This window comes from Chaetodon auriga, chromosome 22, assembly GCF_051107435.1.
Source record: "Chaetodon auriga isolate fChaAug3 chromosome 22, fChaAug3.hap1, whole genome shotgun sequence".
NCBI classification, from domain to species: Eukaryota; Metazoa; Chordata; class Actinopteri; order Chaetodontiformes; family Chaetodontidae; genus Chaetodon; species Chaetodon auriga.
In genome coordinates, this window is record NC_135095.1 from 13,384,061 (window position 1) to 13,409,950 (window position 25,890).

General features: G+C 44.4%; 1 protein-coding gene across 1 annotated transcript in view; it reads left to right on the forward strand.

Annotated features, from left to right (window-relative positions):
• The window catches only part of snd1 (staphylococcal nuclease and tudor domain containing 1), a 165,660-nt gene that overhangs the window by 131,119 nt on the left and 8,651 nt on the right, over positions 1–25,890 (forward strand). The window contains exons 19-22 of the mRNA XM_076722355.1: positions 9,743–9,866; positions 11,661–11,730; positions 13,965–14,078; positions 18,611–18,814. Of these exons, the coding sequence (XP_076578470.1) occupies positions 9,743–9,866; positions 11,661–11,730; positions 13,965–14,078; positions 18,611–18,814 (512 nt within the window). The remainder of the gene's footprint in view (positions 1–9,742; positions 9,867–11,660; positions 11,731–13,964; positions 14,079–18,610; positions 18,815–25,890) is intronic.

The following is a 25,890-nucleotide window of genomic DNA, read 5'->3' on the forward strand; positions in this document are numbered from 1 at the left end:
TAAAGACGAGGAAGAAGAAAGAACATGATATAGAACAGTAGGGGTACAGCCATTAATATTTAAATGCTGTTTCCAAACCATTGAGCCTGTGGAAGTTTTGGCTATCTGTGGTCTGCTGAGGGCGGTGCCGATCCGCACAGCTGTTGTTGCACTGTAATGAACATACGTACGCCCATGAAATAGTTTTTCTGCCACTATCTTCTAAAGGATTCTCATACTTTGTGGAGAAAATGCAGTTTGTAATATCTTTTACTCTCCGGGGGTTCAGAGCTCTCTCTGTATTTTACCCCTTTTCCCATTTTAATTATTCACATTTAATTACTCTTAAGTGTGGGTTTTTTCATATATGGATATCTTTACACAAGCTCGATAAGCCATTAATTTCACGTTAGTGTTTTCTCCCAGTCACAGAGAAGCTTGAGGGATTGCACTCTTTAATCCTCAGTTTATTTTAAGGGTCTTTATCTGTTGCTGTATGCGTTTATCTCTCATTGTCTCACTTTTCTCCCCGCACACATTGTCTCTTCCTCGTTCTGCTTTCTCTCTTTCCTCTCCCTATTTTCCTTGTGTGTGTTGCGCTCTCTCCGGAGGCTATATGTAATTACTGTCAGAGGGGGACCTGCATAGATCTCTGTGACCTTGGACACTAAAAGACAGAGGCCACTCCAGGCACAGGGGGAGGAAGTGACTCCATGCCGTACACTGTTGTTGCTTTGCCACTATGCTGGAGAGTCGACATAATTAAAAACTTGCTAAAAATAGCCCTGAAGTCATTATGGGCACGTAACTGTGATGGCTGCAACCTGAGTATTGGATGATCTACCACTTATAAAAATAATAATAATAATAATAATCAAAGGCATTAAGGGCATAAAGTACAGCAGAATTAGTTTCCTTGAAAGCAGCCCCCTTATTCTACAGTACGTATTAGTTTAGGAAGGTTTTGAATGGAGCTAGACGGATGAATAAGACGCTTAGCACAGATTTCGTTACGTTGGCATGCATGTAACAAATAATTGCAAATGCCAAAGATATGTTTGCTCAATTAGACGGTGACAATTTTTTATTTTTTGTTTTGTTTTTGTTTTTTCAATTTTAATATTAGTATTGGCCAAAAACCACATTATCAGTCGGCTCTTATTTTAAATGTTTCGTGGGAGGAAGATGGCGTGGTGGTGTCGACAGCCCTCGCAGATGCAGATTAAAGCTGATTTTTTCTTTCCTTGTGTGAAGTGTAATGGCAGCTACAGTGTGGGCTCATTTACCGTCGGGCCTTTCCACATCCCCTGCACGGTTCATTTATGTAACCGAAATTCCTCTCACCCCTTTTGCATGTTGCATACGCACCTGATTCCTGAGTCAGTGACAACACTCAGACATGTTGGATCCAGCCTGCATGTGCTGTGTTGGCCTACAGACTGTATCACTGGGCAACATTCCTACCGGGTTTTTGTGCCTAGCTAGCAGCCTCCCCCTGATTTGGACCTCACTCAGTTGTCACCTCGGTGGGACTGGATTGTTAAGCCCAGCCCCGACCAACAAACACACATTTTCTGCCCACCCCAAGCCTCAGCTGCAGCGCAGTTGGCGGTACATCCTGTCTAGTGCTTGTTTCCTGGCACCCATACAGACTCATAATGAGTGGAGTCGTTCCCCCCAACCAGGTGCCACTCCGTCCACATTATTCACACTTCTACCTTTTACACACAGCAGCTGTTCATCACCTAATGATGCCGGACCCAGCTACTGATGGAGCAATGCAGGCAAAGAGCTGTTCACTGTCTCTGGCTACGCTTCAACCAGGCCATTCTCTGTCTTTGGAAATTGAATGCCATTACTTTGAAATTTTTATGTTTCGGTCTTATTTTTTCATGAGCTTGTTTTCTTTTCTGCCAGTTGAGGATTTTTTTAATATATTTTCATGGGCCCTTTGTGTTGGTGTCCTTCTTTAACAGGCTGTCCCACACAATGACATCTTCAGCCAGTATGGCCTCCCTGCAGTGAAATCACAGTATCAGAGCATTAGTATCTTTATTTTCAAGTCCAGCTCTGTATTAAGTGGAGGCAACTTGCCACAGGAACACTGGTGCTGATTTCAATGAGAAGACATGAGAATTACTGTAGCATTTCATATTGATCAGGGTGAGTTACCCGCTAATTGGATGTCATGTCACAGCAGCCAAGCGATGATTACTTTATACAATAGAGCTTCATAAAGAGAATTGGGTGCGCATTTAGAAATGATCGTCGCAGCGCTGTGTGCAGGTTTTTTTTTTTTTTTTTAAATTTATTTAATTTTTTTCCGTTTTGGATGGAATATCTTTCTGTGGCACTGTAGGCATCAAGCCAAAGTCAGTCAGGGGTGGAAATAATTAACTCCTATGCCAGTGCGCAATGAAACAGCTTTTTTTCAAAAGCGTTTGAGAAATGTTAATCATGTCGGTTCTTTGTTGAACCTTCCAATTAAAACAATAAAGCAAAGGAACCAATTGTGGAAATGAAAAAAAATGAATTCAGATTTCAGGCAAAAGACAAAAGAAATGCATCAAAGTGCTAAATGTGACGATGTATCAATGATTATGTTGAATATTTAAACGGCCTCAACAAATTAGGGGAGACTGACTTTAATTTCTGTGCTCTTCTCCCAGTACGGATGCACTTAAAGCTAAAGCTGGTCGTCTGCAGCGCCATATTATTTTTAATTTTAAATTCAGCCTTAATTAAATTAGTTGCCATCTCAATAATTTGAGCGCTCTGTTTCAATTCCTTAACAGCCTAAAAAAAGTGAGTACTTCTTTCTGTGAAGTATTTCCCCAGATGTATCTTTGTCCCTCCGTCTTTTATGTCTCATGTTTTATTCAGCTGAAGTGTGTACAAGGCCTTGTTTTGGTGGCATTCACCCGTATACCTACAGTGAGCAAAGTGACCGAACAGGTGAATGGAAGCTGCAGGAGACGCGGCAGTTGATGCTGCGGTTTTTCACTTTGCCTGCCATTGCCGCAGCTGCAGTATTTAGAGGTCAGACCCTGTCTGGATGATCTCCCCACCTTCCAAGGCATTCATTATTAAATCAGATACGCAACTTAGCTTCTAAAAGGTCAGCTCACCTGTCGGTTTGAGGCCGGGGGGCTTTTGATTTTCAGGTGGAAAATAAGCGTCTTCATTCCCATTCTTCACTATCCTAGCAGCGTGATTTGCACTAATGTCAAACTTCTCGGTCTATTACCTAAAGCTGAATTGCTGAACGACACTCTTCGCAGTGGTGAGCCACTTACAGGCCCAAATGGGGTTCTCGTCAAAATTGGCTAGGCTCACCTCCCGAGTCCTCTTTCCCAAATGTTGAACGGGGCCATCTTATGAATATATCTGGACTCCTCACAATCAAAACAGCGCGTTAGCTGCAGTCAACGAGGCTCGACAGGTGGCACAGAGAGAAGCAGGAGAGACTGCTGCAAAAAGAGAGCCACAGATGCCGTCTCTGTTTAGATTTTTCAGTGATGGCTTTTCCAATTACAGAAACAGTAATTTGCTGTAAAAGGCTCCAGACTGCTGGGAAGGGTAGAATGGAACGGGGTAATTGGTGGTGTGGTGTGGGGGGGCATTGCATGAGATATAATCCATATCACTCTCCAGTGGGAGTAGAGCAGCATTAGTCAAGCAGGGGGGTCATTTGTTTTTTTATAGTGGCCTCCCTCAACACTCGGCAGATGCTGACACCACTTTAAACATCACTCAGGAAGGGGAGTAAATGGCCTTTCTCTTGTCTTAGCTCCCTCCTTGTCACACTGTGTCTTCAGAAAGTGTACAAATATCCCCGGGTGAGCGCCGGTTCTTTGTTGACCAACCACAAGAGGCATTAGACTCAGAACAGCTGTGTGTGTTTGCTCGCGCACACACACACATTTCGGCCTCCCGAGCCAGTACATACTGTACCGAGCCTGTGTTTTTGTTGTTTTTCACTGCAGCCTTTTACCTTTGAAGTGTTGCTTGCTTGTCCTGAAACACAGCCATTCCTCTACCCCAGAGGATATAGCCCCCGTCCAGACCTCATGCATATTTAACACTCCAAACTAACAGGTGAGCAGAAACACAACGCTCTGTTCAGCGGCTGTGCATCTCTCTGATGGTAGATGATGCACCGTCCGTGTGTCCGCACAGTGTTTGGCCAGTCGGCCCGGGCACACGGCAAAGCCTCTGCAGTGTTTTCTGGAATGAGCAGGAATGTTGACATAAATAATATTTGTGTGTCTGCCTCAGTTTGTGTCTCGCTCCTCTAATGTTGCCTTCCTCTTTCGTTCATAAATTATGATCAATCACAGCCAGGTTTATGTTTCCGGATCCTCTCCAGTCGCTTGTTTGCTCAGCAGGTGTCCTTTTCATAGATGCTCTCCACTCTGACTCTTAATTCCTCCATTCTTATAAGCCAGGAAATTATAACGCTTTCATTCTCTTGGCCTCTGCCTCTGTCATATTGTGATTATTTACCCTTCTGTGGTTTAATGGCTTTCGTAAATGGCTTAATAGAATTCAGTTCGGCCTTAGGATGCGTAGCGAAAGGGCAAATGATTCACTGTTTTCATTGGCTTTTTGTTCCCCCCTTGTCTCTGCTTACACACCGTGTGCCACAATAAAATCAAATATGATCATAACCAACCTGTAAAACGGTTGTCTGTCTCTCTACCCACTTTCTCTCTCTCTCCTTCTCCATTGTATTCTTGTTTTTAAGCCCAATCGCTGCCTCACTCTGCACTGGGCATTCACAATGTAATTATATATGATTTACAAACAGCTGCAGCCATAATGGTGTATAAACAAATTAGAGAATGAGGGAGAAAAAAAAAACAGCTGAGGAATAAAGAGATGAAGACAGAGAGAAATTGGCCAGCATCAGATGCAGTCAGTGGTTTGGCTGCTTTTTGGATCATCGCTTTGGCTCTCCCTTCAACACAAAATGAGCACTCACGCTCGACATGGTTTACCCCTTCTGCACGCAGATATTTAGCTGTCTTTATGCCAACATTAAATAGGATTCTGCCTCCGTAATGCAGTGTCCTAGCTCCACTTCCTCCCTAATGTTCACACTCATTCAGTTTCACCAGGATGTTGTTCTTGCATTAGACTTTGCTCAATTGACCCCAGAGGGCCTAAATTTTCTCTCTGTGCACGCCTGCATGTGAAGCTCCTTTCAGTTTTGATATGCGTGTTTACACAAATAATTTCCTGATCATGCCTCTGTAGATTAGCACTCACCTGGACTTCAACCTGCACACATAGATGATGAGTTCCTGATAAATTCATAACTCCTAAAACCAGTTCACCTCTCTCCAAACAGGCTGCGCAGCAAATTGGACCTGCAAATCCCAGCAGAGAATAATGATAATGCATGAGGCACACTCTGCATGCTAAATCAAACGCACCTGGCAGATGTGAAATGCTCAGGAACACATTTTTAAGAAAGGTCTGTGAATTACAAGGTGTCAGCTTACTACTCTGTGAGGATGCTGCCTGAAACAGGACAGGACGAAAGCTGTCACTTGATCATTTTTTTTGTATGTTGTTGGAGTGATGAAAGCATAATGTAAAAGCAGCGTGGGAGGATTCCAGTGTAAAGAAAACAATGAACAGGGCAGGATTCATGTTAGTCACTGGGTGGACATGGATTTATTGTTAAAGTGTGACCGGACTTGACTTGGAAGTAATTGGAGTGAATCTATGGGTCACAGCAGATCATAAATCAGCTTGTTAAAATTGGTGATCCATAACACGGCACTGCCGGTGCCCTCTGACTGTGTAACCCCAACCAGAGCCTATATGGAGTCCAGCGTGTGTTCCCCAACCACGAAGTAAACCTATAGAAAAGTTACACTAGAACTCACACTGAGCCCAACTTGTTTTTATCAGCCTGCAGTGAAACATGGGAACAAAGATCAGAAACAAAGTCAGAATCATTCAGAACAAAACGAACTGTCAGCATTTGTAACGCCAAACATCAACGCACCAGTGGAAATGAAGACATTAGACTGAGTTCATCACTGCTGTAGACATGTACTCGGGTTAAAAATATTTGTGTTAGCTAACCGGTGTGAATGTGTGTGTACATGTCAAATATTCAGTGTAACAATCTCTTTAGCCGGTCTATTTAAGGACACATCTTAAAACCATGTATCCTGTAAACTGCAGTGTCCTCTTGCAGAAGGATATACAACAAATTTTGGGTGCTTGGGAACATTCTGTACAATCCCTGTCAGCTCTTTTTCAAAGATAATCTGTTAAGGAATCAGTAAGTCTTATTCATAGGCTAAAGGTAGAAATGAAAGCTCTCACTGATCCCTCAGCCGGTTCAAAGCCAGACATCTGAGCGTGAGTAGCAGAGATTTGGCGGTCACATCAGCTCATCATCAGCTAATCAGTGCACTGCTCATGATGTGGCGTGTTAGAATTTTACCCCTATTTCATGTATGATATTACAGCTGCACCTCCATACTGTCGCTCAGTCCTGCTTTACCATTTGCATGAATAAAGCATTTTAATTAGGTTAGGCTAAGAGGCTCTATCCATTAAGGCTGCGTGTGTGATTTCATATATATATATCTCAGGTGGAACCCTCTTAAAGCTCATGTCATTTATTCGGTTCCCTCCGGACCCAAAGTGGAACATGGTCCAGGAATGGAGATGAATGTATAAGTCCGTGTGTAAATATACACACGTAAATGCAGGCTTGTACACTCTGAGAGGGAAGGAAGGAACACACTAACTTGTTTTAATTAGATTAATAAATCAAGGAGGTAGCTGGCTGTGACGGCTGTAGCCCAGTGCCATTCCAGAAAGTCTGTGGCAAAGCTGGAGCATAATGATGTAACCACACCACCTCTGTGTGTGTGTTGGGGGGGGTTGAAGCGAGGGATTCGGAAGGCAATTCATCTGACATGTTTTCCAGAAACTGCTTTCTCTACAAAACGCTGAGGATGAGCCTGTTTGCTGTTTATGTGTGTGTGTGTATTTATACTGCTATTCCCCTCACTGCATTCATCAGCAGTTGGTGTAGTAGTGGGTGGCCAATGAGGTGTTTTGACACCCCACCTCCCCCCTTGCCCTGACCCCCTCCACAATCCAACTAGCTTTTCCTTCACACTCGAAATCCCTTCGTACCTTTCGCTGGTGTTTTTGACATCATGCTAATGAATGTTTCCTGTCTACTGTTGGTTGGCAGCTGCTTGGCTGTCTCAGCACAGATAACCCTTGAAAAACGGCATCATTATTTATATTTTCTTGTTCTCCACCAGCATAAATAATATTAGGTGTTACTGACAACTCACCGCAGCAGTAAAGCAGTAAAAAAAAAAAAAAGGTGTGTATTTAGAGGTGAGGCTGTAGTGCTGCGCCGCCTGCCTCCAAGCTGTTTGTTTGATGGTGCAGCAACATGCACGGTAAGCAGAATTGACTAATTTTACAGAACAACTGCATTCATGTGCACATAAGGAACCGGGGAATCTGAGGATGTGTTTACCTGAGCTGCAATAACCTGGTTACTGTAAAACCCGCGTTAACATGCAGATGGTCTTGTTTTCACTCAGTGCTGCCATATTTAAAGTGTAACAGTGATACACGAAGCTGCAGCTTGACGAGTTGTTTTTCTGGTGGCAGCATTTGGACCGATGGCACAGTGAGAGGACAGACTCCACAATGTGAGAGCACACAGTGTTTCCCTACTATTTGCACATAGTCACATTTCACAAATAGCCTACTGCTCAACTGTGGACCCAACTTATTGAGAGTTATTCATACAAGAGTCAGTTTAGTTTAGTTGGAACAATTTAGAGATATTCACAAAAGGCATGGGAAGCAGTAGTCTGCAGTGAAAGTGATCCGTTTCTTACATTTCTGGGGTAGGAATCCTTCACATTTCTCAGAAGAACGGCTGTTTTTCTATTACAAATATTTCCTTGTCAGAATCTAGCCATCGTTTTAAGCCCGGTCTCATGCCATGCTTTAGTTATTGCCTTTTCGAAGGCAGCTTTGAATTCAGTTGTTTTGAATAAAATTTGAAGGACACACTGTTACATCTTTTCATCTCTCTTCTCTGCAGCAACAGTGATGTTTCCCCAGCCTTAATTCTCTCTCTTCCAAAACATGCAGAATAGATTTGAACATTTGAAAACCCTGGAAGAAACCATGAGGTATGCATGGCCAAGAAATAGTTTTTTCACGGGGAAATCTAGCTGTGGTAACCAGGCATCTGTCAATCCATGAACCTGCCTTAGAAAACTTGGATTCTTGACTACCTCAGGTTTGGAAAAAATCTGGTCAACAGCAGAAAGCTGACACTGCAGTGATTATCAGCATATTTTGGTTTTGCTCGTGAGACTGTGGAAAGTGTGTGTGTGATGAGATTTTGTTTTTGCCTCCATATGTCCTCCTGATATATCAATATGTACAGTTAAAGATGCTCCATCACTGACAGCGCTGGCCTACCCTCAAAACGTCCTCCAGGTGGTAGATCAGTGAAAATGGCCTCTAAAAATACCACCATGGAATTTCATGTGGGCCACTTTACCAAACTAACTGCTGTAATTGCTTCCGCACACTTCACACACTACTCACACACACAACCACTCGTCAACTCTAATAGACATGCATGTGCAAACATACTCTGCCATACACAAACAAATATACCGTACATATTGCACAACATCAGGAAGCGGCTCTCTTGGAGATGCACATGTTTAGTGGTGCTCACAATCAGCCACAATTACAACTGATGGGTAGAAATCAGGCTGCCACTTAGCGCAGTCATTGACTCCATGGAGCACTGACTCACTGTGTGATTTCTCACCATATCGACAGCCACGTTCTCGCCTTGAATCCACCATAATGGATCTGCAGCACATGACACAAAGGCTTGAAAGGTCATGATGACCTGCTGGAGAATTACAGCTGAGCAAAGCAATCCAGCTCTTCTAACAGGCTCAAACTAGCATTAGCAGTGTAGTGCTAATGTGCTAACAGCTAAAAGAAGCACAGATTAGTTTGATTCTTGTCTCTTAAGGGCAGTTGGGGATCAGCGCTGAAGTATTTAAGAAAAAAAACATCCTGTGATAAAGATGCTGTGCTCTACCATGAATCATGGATTGAAGTACCTTCTCTAAGGCAGTGATGCAATTTAACTGGAACCTTTTTATAATGAGCCATGTTGCAGCTTGCAGTAAAGTAATTAATCTAATTTTTTCAGGACAAACGGAAGGAAAATGATTACGAGAAGCACAACCGTGCAGTTACAAAAAGCATAAACAACCCTCCGCACTTCGCAAAGTTGCATCAGACTTTATTTCATTTATACTGACGCATTGATTTAGGAGCTCTGCAGTGCTGAGATTCAAGTGTGTTCAGTGTGTTTTCTGTCGCTGCTTTAGGGCCTGCCCTCTGTCAATCACACCTCCCAGGCAAGCCAACATCTCCCACCTCTGTAGTTGAGAGAATGAAATTGAATTTTAGACCCATTTCACACAATCACAGCTTTTAACTTCTTCTCTACGGAGAGTGGGAAGTCTGGGAACTCATATTTTAAATTTAGTAAAATGGTAATGGAGGCAAAACAGCAAACACATCAGTGTCAAAGTAAGATGAAACGAGCCTGTAGTGATGTAATGAAATGCAATTCAAAGAAAAGAAGGAACCCTGAAGTCAGAGTGGAACTGTAAGCTGAGGTTTGTCTCCACCTCACTCATGTCTGTGTCTTTGTCAGGAGGCCAGTTGGAGAGTCTGATGGAGACCATGAGAGCAGAGATCGCCGCCCAGCCGCCAGTGGAAGGATCCTACACTGCACGCCGAGGGGACTACTGCATAGCCAAGTTTGCTGATGGCGAATGGTAAGCAAACATGTTGTTTATACCCGTGATGATATTTAAAAGCCTCACAATGACCTGAACTCATCAGCAAGGCTCTGAGCTGCTTCAGTCATATCAATCAGCTCCTCCTGTGACGAGCAGGTGGTTTATGATCACCTGAAACAAAACTACAACCGAGACATTTTACACCAGTTTGATGAGCTGCATTTCCCTGAGACATACATGTTTGCATGATTTTTCCTCCCTCAAGAACACCTGACATTTCATTTTTACCTTGTCTCTATTTAAGCCTGTGAAGCATTAACTGCAGACACCCACAGGGTGTAATTAGCTCACTGCCACTGCTTTTGGCCCTTTCAGAATCAGCAGTCGCTTGACAGTAAAACGCACGCACACGCACACACACACACACGCACACACACACACACACACACACACACACCTCTTCATCTCATCTCCACCGGATGTTGGAAGTTTACAGATGGTCATGGGGACAGATAAAAGTCACAGTGATCGAGGGAGGGAGAGAGAGTGTCTATGTCAAGAAGGTGACAGCGAAAAAAGATCAGGAAAGTGATTAAAAAACCAAATGTTCCCAAGACACAGGTGCTCTTCTTTCTTCCCTCCATCCTTCACTCCATCCTCCTCCAGGTTTTTAAGGGGCAAAACTAAAGATATTCTCTTGCTGTAGCCACCAACGCAAGTCAGTGAGCATTTTAAACAGGCCATCTGTTGTTAACCTTCACTTTTTTTTGGATAAAAGTCTGTCTTCTTGTTACTTTCCTGTAATCCTGCTCCAAATGGCAGTGTCTGAGTTTTCTTTATTTATTTCATTGTTTCTTATGCCATATATTATTCAGCGAGCTAATTATGTTCACGTCCGCATTGTTCTGTGTCCATATCTTTGTATTCTGCGATGCATGTGGAATGTGGGCTTGTTTCATTAGGGGGCTAATTAGAAATCCGCCGCCTTTCAAGGCCTTCTAGAACACCACAGAGTGAGAGTGAATGGAAAAGAAAAACCTCTGTTCATCAGTCACTTGCACTTTGTCTCTCACTCTTTACGTCTTCTTGTTAATCACTTATTTGGTTTTAACTTTGTTCTCTTGTCTCTTTCTTTGCGCGTGTGCCTCTAATTATTTGGCTTTCTCCTGCTCTCCTTGGTTCTCGGCCAATTTGTTCTCCCCGCTCTCATCGGCTCTCGTCGGAGCTGAGAGTCAGGCGAGTTGCGGTCAGATGATGAGACACTTCCTGAATTGAGTCTGAGGAGAAACATGGTCTTCTGTCTCCTCCATATGAATCCATGAGTAGGATTTGGCTCTTACCCAAACACTTCATGTTGTGTTTTCTCTTGTCACTGATCTGTGCGTCCTTGTAATATCACGTTTATTTCCGTTCAAATCCAGACTGCCAAATATGCTGGAAAATCAAACCTCACACAGTAAAACTGCTGTTTTTCTGATTAGCGCTAATGCACTAAAGTTATTTGCTACAAGGCAAGAAATAGGTTTAAATTTCTGTCCTTTATTGCAAAGAGGCCTCTGTGCAATTTTCACAGCACTGCCGTGTCCTGATAGATCCCCTCTGTCCCCGTCACTCCCCCGGCCTGCTCATCCTCTCCTGCTCCTCTCCCCCGATCACAACAGACAGATCCTCCAACACCTTCTCCTCAGGGAAATAAGCACGGAATCATTTACTCATCTCCTTTTCCTCTTGTGCCCTCTGTCTTCATCTCTACTCTCTCTTCTCGCTCTCTCTCTCCTTCCCTCTCTCTGTCTTTGTCTCTCTCTCTCAATTACTCTTTTGTTGCTGCAGGTACAGAGCCAGAGTGGAGAAAGTTGAGTCACCGGCAAAGGTTCATGTCTTCTACATTGACTACGGCAACGTGAGTAACTTCGTCACTGGAGTGTTGCATCATCCTCACCATTAAACTGTAGTGCTACTCAAAAGCCAAGTTTTGACGTGGCCATGCCCACAGCCAGAGGGAGTCCAGTATCTGCACAGGGATTTCTGTGCTATTTCTATTCAGACACCAGTTGTTTGCTTATTTCCACTTTCAGAGCAGCCCAACAGCCTTGCTGTATGTTTTCAGCTGGAGTTTTTAGGACAAACATGATGCAGGCTTGTTTGTTTTCCCTTTCTTGTTTGACTGAAGCAAAGAGTGCAACTGAGTGTATCACTTTTATTCCCTTTCATGATGATGACAAAGGCAGAGCTCCCCCTCTCTCTGGATCTGTGGGTTTTTTTATACTGCGATGACGAAGGCACTACATCGTTGCGAGTGCCTTATTGTGTCGCTTCTTCCCACGTGCGTACACATGCTTGCATCACCAAGTGGCTCATGCAACCAACCCCTGGCCCGCGGGAGATTTCCCATGATGCAGTGGAGCGGCACAGTGTGTGACTGACCTCAGAGCAGTGGGGGACGGCTCGAGGTTTGGCTGGCAGACGCGATGCGTCCTGGCATGTTGCTGAAAGTGTGATTCTTCGAGGCCGACCTGGCACACGCAAAAAAAATGGAGCTGATATCTACCTCACCAGTAGTTTTTGCGTCATTTCAGGTCGAGTCACTCTGGCCTTGATTTCATGCCTCTGTATCATTTAGCTGTTAGTTGGTAATGTTGCCACCTGTCTTAGGTACATGGCAGCTCCTGAATTACTATATGATCGTTAGCAAACACAGCAGAGCATTTTTGTCTTTCATTTTTAGAGCCCACGTTTACAGTGCCGTCAAAATCTAATATGGCGTTGATAAATCTTAACATTCTATCCATAATAAATGTTGAAGGTACTCTCTGTCTAGACTGTACAGTCCAATGAACACATTAACCTAAGATATGGGGGTCATTAAATTAACTCCCCACCCCTAACGGCCGTATTTGTCTGACTCTCCATCTGCATGTTCCCCCTTTAGGCAGCCTGTGGGTGCTCAGTGATTGGTCATTGCTCACATTGGCTTTATACCTGTCAGGATGTATCACCTTTATCACTTCATATCAGGGAAATGTGGTACTTTCTTTTCAGATATAGTAAAGTGCATTTTTTTTATTTTTGGGAACCAAGCCAAACTAGAGTGCAGAATGAACAATCAGCACTGAAGATGAGAACACTCGTAGGTCTGTGGTCACAAATGGAGAGACTTCTTCAATGTGCTGCAGATCCCCGAGTCTTAAAACCAGACATCAGATGTGTTTTTATCAGGTTGTAAATGCAGGTGAACACATATCACTGCAAAGATCATGAATTCATAAACTCTGAGGCCTCTTATCATTGCATAATTAAACCTGAGTTATTGTCTCTCTTCAGCTCTTTTTAGAAAATGTTTTTGTTTGTTTTCCTAAAGTGGTTGTGTAGCACTGACACCTTCCAATCATCATTGTATTCAAAAGCACACTGTCAAGTAGTTTTGCCTTTTTTACATTTTACTAGTTCTGTTCTCTGGTGACAATTATCTTGACGTCTATTGTCGTCTTTACTCGTAGCTTGTAGCTGAGCTACAGAGCAGATGGAGCTCAGTGAAAGGGGCCTCGGTGCTTCTGTAGAAACAGCTGTGAAATGATTGGTAAGGTGACATATACAAGCATGCAGCCCTTGAGCTACAAAATGGCATCTGTCCTTCTTTCACAGTTGTAAAGTATCATCATTAAAGTGACATCAGGATTTCAGAATTGAGTCAGAATCAAGGAAAAATAGAAATACATCACAGGGCGCAGGATGGATTTACAACTCGAGTACGAGCTGCGTTTTGTTTGAGGGTGTCCTTCGCTTGGAGAGGCAGTTTGATTTGAGAGATGGACTCTGTAATGTCAGATATTTAGGAAGTAAACTTCCATCACAAGCCTTCAACGACCTTGTTACACATTTGTTTTATGTATCGGGATCATAACTGAACAAGCCAGACATTTGTGCCTTATCACTGTTGGCTTCCTCTAGTGTGGCTGCAGCAGGAGATGGATGTCTGTGTCGTTTTGTGCTTAGCCGTAGTCATCATCACAGACACACTGATTATTGATACAGAAAAACATCTGCGTCTGCTTGCACAGATGAACACAATGAAGACCGTTTTGGAAGATGTTCTATATTGGGTCTGATTTGTGTCCTCCGTTCATCCTCCCTCAGAGAGAAGTCGTGTCGTCCACTCGTCTGGCTGCCATCCCCCCTGCCTTCAGCATCAGGACCCTGCCAGCACAGGCCACCGAGTACGCCTTCGCCTTCATCCAGATCCCACAGGACGTAAGTGCACAGAACGAGTGCAGAGTGAGAGATACGTGTCGCGGCTCAAAATTTGCTTTTGCGATATCAACTTCCTCAGTCTCATTTCCTGCCAGCTTTCCAAAGTTGACTTTTCTGGCAAGACATAAAAACTGTTTGAGTTTCACTTATCGCACGCGGTGATAAGCCTGTTACTGACAGACAGGGTCGAGTTTTCATTCCAAGTGCTAGCGAAAATTATGCTCATACATAATGGATGCAGACAGCGCAATGACAAACATTAAGCCATCGATTTACTCGGTGGCAATAAATTAGAGAATAATTGACATAGTAGCAGAGAGAAATGAATGTTTTATGAACAATTTGATAACATAAATGACATTTCTTTAACGGCCCAGACTCCCACACATCCTATAGACAGATACACAGCATCCAGGTGCGTGTGTCTGTGCATATAAATGTCCATCTGATAGCTGAGCCGCAGCTACTGTTTTTCTGCAGCCCTAATCTTCTTGTTTACATCCGAGTGTGTTTACCCAACCTCCGGTGACCACTTGTGTGTGTGTTTGTCCCTGCGTGTGTGTGAGTGACTTGTGTGTGTGAGAGGGTCAACTCATTGGTAGCCTCCTGAGCCGGCAGCATCCTGAATTGTTTGTGCAGATGAAAATGTGTTTTCTGTCAGTATGTGCACGGTTGGCACAGTGCTTAATGCCCATCTTTAATTGGTTGTGTGTGTGCACATGTGCATTCGAGACTGTTAGTTTAAAAGGTGTTTCTGAGTATAGATAAGGTGCAGAGCATGTGCAGGTTTGTAATATAACTGTATAACTTGGATTACTTCTCTGAACTGATGCAGGTGGATCCTGCCTTCGTGAAGCGTACAGTGTTCAGTTTTTGTTGAGTGGTGTCGATACAGCCTTATGGTTACTTCAGAGGCTGTAGCCTGTGGTGCTGCTGAACTGGATTTAATTTATCCTTATTAATTTAATTCAGTGTTATGTCAATGCATTTAGCGTTGACCAGTGGTTTGCAGAATTTTTTAAACGAGGTCTCCTACAAGCTGCAAAGTATTACTGTGACATCCAGACCCTGTGAGCTGTCGTAACTGCATATGAAACAGGGTTTTTAATATTGCTATAATATAATTTATATCTTCAATTTATGTTTGAACACAGTGTTGTTAATGTGATGCCTTGTTTTTTTAATCTGGTTATTAAAAGCACAGAACAAATAAACAGTACAACATACAAATCTTGGGACACCCTCTGCCCATCCTCGAGGGAACCGCTCTTGTAGACTGTGACTTGACGATGGCAGGAAGTATGGGCACATTTTGTATTTATTTTATTACTTTATTTTTACTGAGACCTAGTCTCCCATAACAAGACATATCTGCACAGCTGTTCAGGACTGGAGAAACGGCCGGCTGCTCCCATTATCACTCTAATATATGGGGAAAAAACTCTAGCTAGCTTGCTGCTATCTTGTTTATGCTTGTACCATTAGCTACCAGGTGAGGGTAACTTACCATTCCATTTTCAGCATGTGGGTTGCTAGTGCAGAGGTGGTGGTTGTTGTTTCCTGTAACATCAGGGAGCTGGAAAATGGTGAAACACAGGTAGCGGAAGGGGAGGAGAATGCTTCCTGAAACAGGCGACCGATGACAGGCAGAGTTGGACTTCTGAGGACTTGCATCTCAATATTTTTCCAGTCCAAATTTAGTTATTAACTTATCAATTATTACATTTTGAAGTACAAATTTAGCATTTTAGCACTGCTCTTACTTTAGAAAGACTTCACTTGAATACATGGCGATTGAATAATATGGACCCATTGGCCTCTGACTGGACATGTGTATTAAAGCTTTACGCTTTACACAGTGGAAGCGTGTGTGTGTGTGTGTGTGTGTGTGTGTGCGCGCGTGTGTGTGAGCTGGTAGTGCCTGCATGCTTGCTGTCACCTGTCTCATGAGTCAGTGTTTCCTGAAGGATGAAGTGGCCCATCTGTTGGTCCAGCCCAGGGAACAAAGGCGTCACCTACACTTCTCAGCCCCCAGACTCACTCTCGCACACACACACACACACGCAGCTTTACCACATGTTGAAAGCTGCCACACACCTTCCACCTCTCCTTCTCACTCTCTGTCACTCTGCATCTGTCTAACCCTTTTCCCGTTTTTTCGGCTTTTCTCTTGGTTTTCCTTTCATGTGTTTTCAGCTTCATCTGAAGCTTTTTCACCGTGTCACTCACGCTGACAGCACGGTGCCCCACTTGACTGCACCTTTGCTGCTGCACATAGGAAAGGTTGTTGCCTTTTGTCTCGTGCACCTGCCACCTGATGCCCTGAACAAAAGTCTTCACTAGTTATATGGCTTCATAGTCAGCCTTAAAATCTTACTTTTCCCAAAACCAAAACCCTGCCAGTGTGACGAGATCATTCTGCTGCTTTCCAGCGCCGTTTCCTTAAATGTTCCATCAAGTGACAATAGCTTCAAGAGGCAGCAGGATCGAGGTGCACTCACTGCTCTGCTGTTTGTGGAAAAGCACTCCTACCTGAAATATGCACTTGCAACTTGACAAAGCAGGAGAAATAATGCATGTTATCTCTGTGGCATCTGCAGCTGTTACCCCCATCAGAGCAACAACTGCTACCACATGTTTAGCACTGTTTAATCCACTTTTATTACAGATGTGAACCCCGAGCTGCCTGTACTCAGGACACACTGCCACCTCTTTATTACGCCTGGTCGGATAATTAAAGGAAATAGTTTATGCCAAGAGTGCACTTGGGGAAAAGAAGGGAACAAAAGATGAACAACAAAATAATTCATTTTTAGCTCTCGCGTGGTACAGGCCCATTAGAAATGCAAAGTAACATCTTGAGAAGTTATGTTTTCGTGTGAAATATTCTGGTTTGGTCTGTGCCACACAGTTCTTCATCCTTATCTGATACACTCTTCATCGCTTGTATGTAAATGCCCGTTAAGCTCCCACTTTTGCCACTATTTTGAATGAACAGCGTCACTGCTTAGCATGGGTTTTCAGGAAAAGGCCCAGTGACATCTGTCCTCTTCCTCCTATTTGAAATTAAAATTTACTGATACATTATTGGTATCAGAAGCTCTCAGAGTCTGCAGTTACTCAGATTAATGAAACCCATGATTTTATCACATATATCTCTGTTTAAATAATTTCTAATATTAAACAGTATGTAGCAGAGTTCACGTACGGCTGCTTCGTGTCGAGACGTTCGAAGAAGTTTGTTAAATGAAAAAAGGTCTCTGTAGAAAAACGTAACAGGAAGGCTGAACTTTAACTATTCCGTACCAAGCCGCACATCCGATCATATTGATTTACAGTAAGTCAAATGCTAATATTTTGGCCTGTTGTTAACACGTTGAACCCGGTCTGTTCTGCACATATGGCAGACGAGCGGGTCACTAGAAGGCTCTCATTAATTTTATATTGCCCCCTCACGAGTGTCAAAGCATTCGACTTCTGTAATACTGTCTCCCTGCGTTTCTGTCTCCTCTCTCCTCCTGTGTCGGCTGTCTCCCCCACCTCCCTCCCTGTCACACACTCACTCCCCCTGCCTCTCTCTCTCTCTCTCTCTCTCGCCCTGAGCTCCCCTGCAGCGCCTGTGACACGTTGACCAGGGGGAGAGCGGGGACAAAAAAGGCCCTTAGTTTTGTGCCTTGAACAAGCTTCCCTGCCCACACACGCTCGCACACGCACACGCCAGACACGCACATACCCAAGGGCGGCTAGCTCGAAGGGGGTTGCCATGGAGACAAGACCAGGGCGAGAAAGAAGGGAAGCAAAGAGATGGATGGTGAAGGGGAGGGATGGATGATGGCCAGGGACTGATTTTTTTTTTTTTTCTTTGTAAGTGTCTTCCTCCCTCTGAAGATGCAGCTCCCTTGTTTTTCGCCTTTTTTCACCCCGCCTGCTGGAGGACGTGAGGTCAGGATTGCATTGCAGCTGTTCCACCTCCTTCTCCACCATGTGTTCAATCAAACGCTGCCCTTTCACATTCGCGAAGGTTAGGAACGAGAGAGAGTAAGGTAACTAAGTGAGGAATGAGAAGAAAAGAGAAGAAAGGGACAGGGTGAGGAAGAGGAGGAGGAGGAGGGTGGGGGAGAGTCAGACCATTAGATAGTTCAGGCAAGCTAAAATCTCTTGAACTGGTTGAGCAGATAATTGTTGAGCTGCACGACTGGCAGATTACTGTGTGAGTGATCATGTACGTGTGATCGATTTGTGAATGATGTGAGTGTTCTTCCCGGCAGAAATGCATATGCAGGGTGTTTTCTTCAGCCTCTGCAGAGCATGTGACTGTGTGTGCATGCAGATCTGTTTAGGAGCCATCAGTGATAACTTACTGATTGTCCATTTCACCTTTTTCCCTCCCTTTTTCCCCTCCTTCCTGTTCTCTTCTATTATCTCCTCCACCTTCTTTTTTCTTCTTCAATCCCATCATCTATTACCGCCCCCGTTTCCTGTCTTCCCCTCGCCTCCTCTTTCTCCTTCCCTTATCAACCCTCCTTCTTCAGGAGGATGCCCGTGCGGACGTGGTGGACTGCATTGTGAGGGACATCCAGAACAGCCAGTGCCTGTTAAATGTGGAGTACTCGGGCGCCACCTGCCCACATGTCACAATACAGTTTGGGGACACCAAGGACGACGTGGGTCTCGGCCTGGTCAAGGAGGGCCTGGTGATGGTGGACGTCCGCAAGGAGAAGCACCTGCAGAAGATGGTAAGTGAGGAGATGGGATGTACGTAAGGTGATGGGAGGCCTGTTAGACAAATCGGCTTCGGAAGGCCTGAAACTAAATTTATGGCGGATACTGAAGCTGCTTTCTCTCTCTCTCCCTGACCAGATTGTTTGTTTTAACATTTAGGCGGCCAATCACTTTTTCTGTCCGTGTTAATGAGTGTTCCCGGTCTCACCGGGGCTGTAGACTGGGAACACACGGTTGACTGTATCACCAAAAACTGTGGTACAATGCCGATTGGATGAATCCTCGCTTAGAAATCATGCTGACATTTGCCTCTGCCGTGGGTGAGATGTGAATTGTTCTACTTTCTGGTGGGTTAAAGGCGTTTATTGAAACCGGTCAGTGAGAGAGTCATCGTGTCAGTTTAGGTACGTTTTCGATTGATTTCCCAGCTGGCCTCTGACTGTAGTTTCTGCCTGTGTCAAACAGCGAATCAGAGTATCCTTTCAAAATATTTACTTTCCTCAGCCTACTTCTTTTTATAAAGCGGCTCACGGTGCTGTTGAAATGCTCTGGATCAATATTTGTGCCAACGCTGTTCTAAATAGACAATGGCGTCAGTTCAAATGGGCCCCTTGTGTATTATTTAATGTTAAAAGGTCCATATACTGCCTATGGCTTTCTGACAGTCCAATAATTACCAGATTTCCATGCTAGCATGCAGCTACCCACTCATTTCCTCAGTTTGTCATGTATAGATTCTTTTTGATAAATGAAAGCTTGCATCACAGTAAACGCCTGTAGGTTTTGTTATGTGAACACTGAGGCACAGGAGACATAACACCTCTCCTCGCCTGTCAATCCACAGCCGCACAATATACACGCACACACCTCTCCGATTTACCTCGGATGGCGGCCATTTTGTCAAAGCATGAAGCGTTGCTCATTTACTCTTCCTCTCATTATGCTAATTTTGCCCAGCAGACTCTAAGCCACTCTGTACATGAAAGATAAAGAAAAATGGGCGATATTTATTCCTGCTGCAATTACTGCTTCCACGCAGCCCCAATATTAGTCACTCTGCTGTTTATTTAAAAACTGAAATGCACAAAGGAGTGGAGACATGTGTCCACAAGAGTGTAATTCATAAACATAATCAAAACGTATAGAGGCTGGAGGGGAGAACGCATTTGTAAAGACATTTTCTCTAAACACAATTTATTCTCTCACACATGGGGACCCATTTTTGTACACTCTGAACCACAGCGATAAAAGCACTTGCCGCCTCGCAGTCAGTCAATAAAGCACAGGGCATCATTGAAAGAGCATTCTGACCTCTGACCTCTAAATAGTGGCCGAGGACCATAATGCAGTCTCCGGGTAATGGACCCTATAGATAGAGGACAGTGATTAAAACCTTCCAGCCATACCACTAATAGGCTTATAGACTGCCCAGATTCAGGTTTTGTTGGCTCAAATGGTTTCTCTTTAGTATTCAACAGCTGTTTCTCCAGCATTACGTCCCCCTCGCTGTCTACAGACGAATATTTTGATCTGGAGAAAGCTTAACAAGCAGCAGTGTTGCCAATGTGCTTACAAGCGAGCGTTGAAGTAAGCTCTACAGCATTTCTTGTTGATAATTCCACCCATCAAGTCTGCTTCAGCTCAAAGCCGAACGAGCCGAAGTGTGATTAGGTTGCTTTTCAAAACCTCTAAATGGAGTGAAAGTGCTTCAGATTCGTACAATGTGTTTGTTTATTCGGTGGGCTGCAGTTCTGCTGTACACAGGAGCTGTGTGGCCTGGCTGGAAGTCCGTTAGTAGAGCTGAGGGGTGAAACCAGGCAACATGGATAACATCACACTCAGGATCAAACACTCACGTTCGTTCCTTTTCTGGCCTTCAAGCCTTAGAGATAATAAAATGTTTTGAACTTATTGCCACCATGTTGACGATCAGGTAATTGCTTCAGTCATTTCAAGCAAAACTTCCAAAAATTCTCTCATTACAACTTTTCAAATGTAAAGATTTTTTGCGTTCTTAAAGTAAATTTGATATCTTTGGTTTTGGACCGTTGGTCAGACAAAAAAAATGACACCTCCGACTCATTTTTAATTATTTTGAATCATCATCAACAAAACAATCAGTTAACTGAGGAAATAATGGGAAGATTAACTGAACTGCAGCCCTAAAATGTGCTGTATACTATCTTCTTCTTCTTCTTCTTCTTCTTCTTGTGTTTTTGTAATCTAGCAGAGTTGACCTCGAGTCATTTGTTTGCAAGGCGCATTTCTGGCTCAGAGATTCATGAGCAGCACTGCAGCTGCTGCTAGTTTGACAACAGAAAACGTTATCTTTTGGAGGCAGAAGAGCCAAAAAAATGTTCGAAGATACGACCTTTTGTTGACCTCTGGATCCGTGCCCCTATTCTTCCCCTCTTTTATAGAAAGGGCCCCTTGAGCTTTTGATAGTGTAGTATCCAAGCTGGCGCACCCCGAGCTCTTTCCCTCCTCCTTTCTCTCTTCTCACTCATCCAGCCTATCAGCCTCCTTGTAAAAGTGACTTTTGTCCTTCATATCTGCTCCATTTTAGCTTCATTCTTTATTCATTATCCATTGCAGGGGATTGGAACATGGTCATTGTAATCTGTACTCTAGTGCTAAGCATTGTGTAACAGATGGACTGTAATGTTCACTGGCACTTCGGTGACTATCCATAGTCAGTGGTAAGTGCACTGAAGGTTAACACCAGTCTTTGACGGTGGCATTGGCCCAAGAGATGGAGAGCAAAGAGGGATATTCATCCATTTGGGGGTTTAATATCTTTTTTTCAAGAGCATTTCCGCCTTAAGCCCTACATTCAGCGATGCCTACTATGCGCACCATATGGATGGTTAGTGTTGTGGCTGTGCAGCAGTATCATGACAAAGGATACACAGTCATTATGAAAGTGTAGGCGAACAGATGATCATATACATGCCAGCTGCTTTCTGATTGGAGTGAAGTGGGATATTAATGAGGAAGGGGGAACAGAGGAAGTAAGGGGTGGGCGGACAAACGGTCAGCCGAATTATGATTGACGTCCTGTACTTAGTGAGGGGAAACTTGCAGTGACCCTCATGCGTGGGCGGGCGATAAAGGGTGAGATTAAAGAACAACTGACCTTTTGTCCTCCAGATTGGAATGACCCACAAACCCGGTCAGAGCCTGAATCAGAGCACGCATATACACAGTATGTCTGTATATCTATCCCACGTGCTTCGTGTGCACACATACTGTTTCTGCACTGACAATCGAGCAGATTTAATGTCATAGTCTATATAATCTGTCACACATCTGGCAGATCATGTGTAGTTCTTCTGCACCCGTGTTGTTTATGAGGCTTTGATATTTAGATTATCGTCCGTGAGTGATGTCATTGATTTCTCAGCAGCCCAGCACTGGAAGCAGAAGGGACATTATGTACTTTACATACTGTGGCCACAGCATGGACCAGCACTGCTCTGTTGTCCTCCAGCATGACGTTACCCGTCTCTTTGCCCCCCCGTCTCTGCTTGTGTCACCACTCAGGCATTTTGAAGTCAGACAGAGAGCTTGAGAAGAAGCTTGAGATGTCTGTGGAAATCAATTTCAGCAAAGAAAAGTGCATGAGGATGAGTCTGATCATTGCCTGAGGCACAGCATCGCTGTGGATAGACAGGTGCACGCTACCATCATGTTAGTATCATAAATGAGCTGAACGTAGCTTCAGTAACGGTTGCCCTAGGCAGCAACATTCGGAGCAACTGTGGCATTTTGTCTAATAGCTCCTGTTGGCGGCTGCTATTCTTGAGCTGGGAAAGAAAATCTGTATTTCTTTCCTTCAGTTTGAAATCTAGCAAATGCGTGAATAAGAGTGCATTGATTGTCTCCGTCACAAAAAGCGAGAATCAAAGTGTGCATGTGGAGTGGAATCAATAGGGCATCAGCAAGCAAAGGAAAGCACTGATATTAACTCACCAACCCAGAGGAGCCGAAACTTCATCAAAGCCTCAGTCTAACTTCTAATTTCAGTGCAGTTGTACTGAAGTATTATCGCTCCAGTTACAAACAGTTAGAATATGACAACTCTGTCAACTTCAGCACCCAGAATGTGACGGATGTTTGCCGGGATTGTCAAACTTCCTCTTTGCTTTGTGTAACAGACACAAACACACATTTAGAGCTCCTCTCTGCCGCTCTGACCTCTGAGACTCACACAGTGACTTCATACCTTCTCCACCTCCGGGCGCAGTAGATATACTAAGCCATCCTTAAATTGTCCTGGCACCGTCAACTATCCACTGCTGGAATGGCTCGTTGCCACACTGGCACACACTCACTCACTGAAACACCTTCTCTCTCTTCCTTCGTCCCTCTGAATGTCTCCTTCCACTCACTGGTCAGAGTCTCATTTCATCCATTTTTGTCTCCTCTCCTCTCCTTCCCATCGCTTCTTATCTTTCCAGCGCTCCCCTCTTCGTCACGTCTTGTTTACTCGCCCCTGTACTCTCCAATTCTCCTCCTCTTCCATTTCATCACTCCCTCACTTTTGCCGTACTTGTCATTATTACTTTTCTCTCCGCTCAGAGACTCACTCGCTCATGCACCTTCCTCCTCTGTTTTTTTTTTTTTTCACCTTTGCTGTTCACGTTATCCAAACGGAGCTCGAGCACTTCATTAAAACGGTGATGGAGAGGCGGCTCATTTGGCTTTTGCGCGTGCTTGATTTGCATTTTGTCTTTCAGCGCTATGTCACGATGAACAATAATCCCCAGGAATTAAAGTGGAGAGGCACTCAGATCAGACCTGGTGTCGGCCTCGTAACGAGCTGCGTTTCAAAACGCTGTTATCTGCAATTATTTGCAACTTGCATCAGCCGATTCTGCCCTGTGAACCCACACTGCGTTGATAGTAGTGCATGTCCTTTCTAATTTTCTGCGAAGGCATACGGACGAGAGACGTGAACCGTGTGTGTGTTTCAGTAAGCTAATATTTAAAAGAGACAGTGAAAAGGGTAGAAGGTTCAACAGATAACTACGCACTAGACACTTTTCTCTCTACCTGATTGAGTACACAAGTAATAAGTGCCTGCAGCAGCTATCTTTAACCAGCACCCAGAAACTCACACCCAGATGAAACATTTTTTTTTAGTCGCAGACGTAACTGAAATGAGTCTGTCGTGACAGCTCAATTGGAAGATGGCTGTGTGGTTAGAAGCACTATCTTTTGTGCTCTGCTGCTTTTCACCAGTGTTTTCTGTCAGCAGCCGCCAACAACATGACTGATTCCATCTCTGGCAGGCCACCGGCTGCAGAGCGTCTCGCCCAGTCACCTCAGCTAACTGACACCGGTGCTAGCCCTCCCAAAGTGCATTAGCGTTACAAGCTAATAATCTCCTGTTTGGTAATTACAAGTCAATTACAAACACGGAAGTGTCTGTCACTCCCTCGCCACCGCAATTATTATCAATCACCAGCAGCGACAGAGCCTGCTGTATCGACCTAAGCCTAGTTTTCTTTTTGTCCCCTGCTGAAGAGATGCCGATACAGAGGAGCATTCACACACCTTCCACAGATGTTTGTAAAGACATGCTTAAGATCTTTATTAAGATGATACTCTGTCTATGTGTGTGTGTGTGTGTGTGTGTGTCAGCAGAAGGCAGACTGGGGGGGAAACAGCTGTGAGGTGGCTCCTTGAGAATGTAAGCTGCAGATGAGAGTGCTGGAATCTTTAATTATCCAGCCACCGCCTGGGAAATGTAGTTTCATTTCTTCCTTTTATCTCCTTTGCCTGTATTGTTGCTGTATTCACACAGAGGTCCTGCTTTTCATGTATGAACGTTGAGCCGAGGACTTTAAAGTAGCTGTGAGGGGCCAGAAGGGCAGCCTTTAAGTGGTGGCTCAGGTTTTTTTATTTTTATTTATCTGCTTCTCTTCACATAAACCGCCTCATGGGCAGCGTAGTTTTCTTCCAGCTTGCAGTTAGAGTCCCCGGTTTGGTTGATAGTGCAGCGGCTACAGTAGTGTTAATGAGGGTTGAAGCCGTAGATGAAGATGAAATCGTGTGTTTAGAAGTGTAGTCACACCTACAGCTGCATGTGGGGAATCCATACAGGAAACACACACACGCACAGGGCGCCTCCAGGGAGGGCTGTTCCATTTATCAAAGTGCAGTTGCTGTTTGGTACACATGCTCTCCAGTCAGGTGCTTCATGTGATGCGGTCGGCTGCTGTCACACTGGTGAGCCACTGGTTCGGACTCTGATGATAAGCCTCGTGGGAATGTCAGTGTTTTCCGTACAGTAGGTTCTCTGGAACAGAATGAGGCCTCGTGGGCAAACAGCGTTTCACGCACTCGCACCGCTGTTGTGGCTTATGAGCTGTCCCCGAGCAGAGAGACGACATAGTACATGTGTGGGTCCCTCATGATGTCCAACACTCACTCACTTTCTGTTTATTTAAAATGTGTGTGTTGTGGGGGTGGGGCAAATCATTGTGAACACACTGATATATATATGTGTGTGTGTGTGTGTGTGTGTGTGTGTGTGTGTGTGTGTGCCTGAGTCGATGCAGTAAGCGCTCCGTGGATCAGTTTCCCATCGTCTCCACCCCAGCCTAAAACTTTTTCACCATGTCATGTATAAATGGCTTTTAGCTGAATCCAGACCACCATTTGACTGACTTTAAGGTCACTGCCCTCCCCGTTCCACCCCAACGCCTGTCACAGCCCTTCAAGAACCCCCACCTCATCCCAAAAAAACACCACAGGGCGCATATAAACACACATGCACACATACACACTCAGCTCCATGGGTGTGTGACAGCATGACCGCTCCCCACCAATGGCTCAATACCTAATTTACAAGTAGAGTTAGAGATGGGGCCTTTTAATGGACATTTTCTGCTCCCCTGTTATTGACTGCACACACACTCTTTCTCATACACTCACACACACACACACACACTCACACACTCCCTCACTTGCACAGGCACTTGCCTCCCCTGCTGCCACTGCTCTGAGGGCCCTTTTGACATGGCCTAGCTGACACGCGTCGCTTCCCAAATGCCATTCCATCTTCTGCAGATGTACACACACA